The sequence below is a fragment of the Nicotiana tabacum genome, chromosome 4, assembly GCF_000715075.1.
Source record: "Nicotiana tabacum cultivar K326 chromosome 4, ASM71507v2, whole genome shotgun sequence".
NCBI classification, from domain to species: Eukaryota; Viridiplantae; Streptophyta; class Magnoliopsida; order Solanales; family Solanaceae; genus Nicotiana; species Nicotiana tabacum.
In genome coordinates this window covers 53041046-53044415 of record NC_134083.1, presented here as the reverse complement: position 1 = coordinate 53044415, position 3370 = coordinate 53041046, and the positions used below count along the sequence as shown (strand labels likewise).

At 33.8% G+C, this 3370-nt stretch overlaps 1 protein-coding gene across 1 annotated transcript; it reads right to left on the bottom strand.

The window, feature by feature from the left end:
- Positions 1 to 231: 231 nt before the first annotated feature.
- On the bottom strand, positions 232 to 2330 carry LOC107793457 (bidirectional sugar transporter SWEET12). Its single transcript, XM_016615819.2, has 6 exons — positions 2061 to 2330; positions 1685 to 1721; positions 1380 to 1590; positions 1127 to 1288; positions 913 to 1032; positions 232 to 815 (listed from the first exon to the last, which is right to left on the bottom strand). Exons 1-6 carry the CDS (start codon positions 2107 to 2109, stop codon positions 498 to 500), a joined length of 897 nt encoding a protein of 298 aa, XP_016471305.1. The 5' UTR covers positions 2110 to 2330; the 3' UTR covers positions 232 to 497.
- Positions 2331 to 3370: the final 1040 nt, after the last annotated feature.

The window sequence follows — 3370 nt, the reverse complement described above, 5'->3', positions numbered from 1 at the left end:
CACAAATTGGCAAAACTTCTAGATATATAGACTGAATGGGGTTATGTTCAAATAGACCAGCTAATGAATATATATATGTCCAACTCAACCCGTGATGCTTGGAGAATACGGCTAATAGAAATTTTAACTTGTAAAGGAAGTGTTCCTTTCAATTGGTAGAATACTTAGCCGTAGCAAAGGCCATCTACTTTATATTAAAATAAATATATAGCAAGTTTAGCTCAATTGAACTTTGGAGAAAAAGTTGCTTTTATTGCTACAAAAGAAAATCCAACACACAACTAGCCTCTCTATGTATCAACACCCATTTTTATCTATCTGATGAGTACAGGAAAAAACTTAGGTGAAACATGAGCTAATTAAGATCTTTAACTAATAAACTTGTGTATAAACACACTTTAGGATTAGGAAAGAGTAAAACAAAGGAATGGCTAGAATTTGTGCAATAGTGCACTGAAATCAATGCCAATTCCAAACTCGGAAGTTCTAATATTGTCTTAGGCAGCTTCCACAGTTTGTAGCTTCGGCGGCGTGTTCTCGTGAGCTGTAGCTGCACATGTATTATCATGTGGACACGACGCTACGTGTACTTTATCTGAGCAAACCATTAAACCAAGTTTCACAATGTCAATAATCTGTTCTTGTGTTAGTTCTGGAAGCTTCTTGTTGTTCATGTTCTCGTCCAACAAAATGACTGATGGCTTTTGTATCTCCGGAAGTTTCTGCTCCTTTAGGATTGCCTTCTCTTTTTTGTTGTATATTACGTAGAGCACTATTTGAAGAATACCAAAGATGAATCCCAATACGTTTGGTGCCTATAAAAGATAACAAGTAAAGTACACGTATGACTTACAGCAACACATATACATGCAAAATAAAGAAGTGATATGATGAGCTTGATATAGAACTTACAGCAATGTTAATGTCTTTAAGTAGAAGACCATAGAAGAACCACATTACAGCACTTAATGTGAGAAACACTGATAGGAGTAATGGCATGTATTCAACACTCTTTGTTTTTATAACTTTTCTCTGCGAGAAAAATCATCAGCATTATATTCTTCACGCATGAAAATAAAAATAGAGAAGACGACCATGTTTGAAATATTTGTATGTAAAAGCTCACCACAATGCCTAAGGGTGCTACGAACACACATAAGGAAAATACAAGGCAAATCCATCCAACCACTTGTCCACGAACGGCCCCTTTGAATAGAAATTGGGTAACCAGAACAATAGCACCAAAGCCACCCACCACTGATAATAGCAGCATCTTCACAGTTTGGACCTGCGTCAAATAAATTGTGAGGATTAAACTTATATAATAACTCCTTAAAAGAGAAAAAGAAAAACTCTACTTGATTCACTGAAAAACTTACCCTGGCTTTCTTTGGTGCATAGAACAGATAGAAACCAACGTAGATAGTTTCAATGAAGACCCCAAAGGAGTTTATAGTGATGAGGAGTGTAGTGTTGGTCTTGAGAAATGCATAGTATATCCAAAGCATGGAACTGAATAGAGCAATCACGTATGGAATTGATTGATAACCTTCAGCTGATTTCTTCTTGTAAATTTTGTAAAACGTGGGCCTGGCAAAAGTGTGAAAATATAGTGTTAAATTAAAAGCCAAAAAAAAAAAAAGTTACAATATTAAAATAAAAAAGAAAGCAAGTGGAAACTCACATTGGAGAAAGGAATACAATGAACGAGACGATGTTACCTGCAAGTTTCAAAAGAAATAAACAAAAACACGATAAGTTTAGAATTACAAATATATGACCATATTTTAGAAATTAACAAATGATTTAGGAGAAACACGTTAATAACTTAAAAACATATGCTAGTACGACGAAGTGACTATCACATTAACTACTTGTAGATGTGCTCATATTTACCAAGGCCTAAATATTATGATTAGTTATCATACATTACATTACATGCACACTGGGTCTTCACTAATATTCTTCTCTTGAAGAATACTATGACGAATTATAAGTGTGAAAATAATAAGCTGAAAGAAAAACAATAATGTCAAGAAGGAAAAAGAGGCTATATTTACCAAGGACACCAAAAGCAAAAGCCCAGTGATCTGTAGAAAAACCAGCCATATTCTCTTTTTTTGTATTTCTAACCAAAGAATTTCAAATCTCTAGCACTCTCTCTATTGCTCGCTCACAAAGAAGTGCTAAGAATTGCAAAAGACTAGCAAGTTTTACTTGACAGTGAAATGAGAAGGCCTCGGTTGATGTATTTATATAGGGGAAGGGGTGGGAAAGTAGGTGCTACTATTGTTATTTGTACAAATATTTTATTTTAAAAATGCAAAAGAGCACTCTGAAGAGGTGCAATGGGCAATATCAATTTCAAGGGTCCCAATACTCTCTTTTATTATGTCATTACCCAATCCTTAGGGGCACTAAGGCTTAGAACTCTTTAATTTTTAGGAGGAGTTTGATTTTAATGTATTTCTCTACAAAATGAACTCCTAATCAGCTAAAAAATAAATCTAGAAATGATTGAGGGACCAATTAATGGTTTCCATTTGGCATCAATAATGGAGTTTGGGACATAGAGTTGTGGCTCTATTTCATGAGAAGATCAATTTGCTGTTTGGCTGATGAAAAGCAGGATATGCTTCGCTTTGCATTGCTTTACTAGACTTTATCTTCTCCTGGTGGGTTGTCATTTATCTGTATAGTGTATAACGTAAGTAAATATTAATGGATCCAATTTCTTTGTTTCTTAAATTTGTAGTTTGTAATTACATACTAGTGATATGTATTTATCATCATATTCTTTTTTCTACGTGAATTAGGCTTCAATTGATGCCAGCCCAACACACAACCACCAAACAAACCGTACAAAAAAATTTTAAAACTTTTTAACCACTTTTATCAGAGTATTAGGCCTTCTTTTATTTCGTTTGGCTCGATAAGTTGTTCTTTTAGTACTCTATGTTATTAAAAAACAAACTTTTCCGATTTTTTTCCTTTCTTTTCTTTTTTTTTCTTGGATGAGATACATTTTCTTTAGACAAGAACAGACTAAACTTTAAGGTTTTGCGGACACTGTTCTCTCAAATTGAACAGCCACTACATATGTCATGCATGAATTAGGCTTTTCTCAATGATTGAACCAATTGATGTAATTTCATATCATCTTCCCCTCTTGAATGTAATATCTCTGTCAGGAATACAGTACTTTATTTGATGATCTAAATCAAAGGTTGATTATATTTTACCATAAAGCTAAGGTTGTGTTGCCACTTTGAACGTTCTTGCTTTAATCTTAGTAGTACAATAATAAAACCATGTGTACACATCGCTTGCCTTACGATTTTGATGATTTCATATAAAAAGGAAGGATTAA

Excerpts from the sequence above, each read along its gene's own strand:
- LOC107793457 (XM_016615819.2), bottom strand. The coding sequence starts at position 2,109 with ATGGCTGGTTTTTCTACAGATCACTGGGCTTTTGCTTTTGGTGTCCTT. Across the intron at positions 1,722-2,060 it reads TTTTGCTTTTGGTGTCCTTG|GTAACATCGTCTCGTTCATT; the intron begins GTAAATATAGCC and ends TGAAACTTGCAG. Across the intron at positions 1,591-1,684 it reads ATTGTATTCCTTTCTCCAAT|GCCCACGTTTTACAAAATTT; the intron begins GTGAGTTTCCAC and ends CACTTTTGCCAG.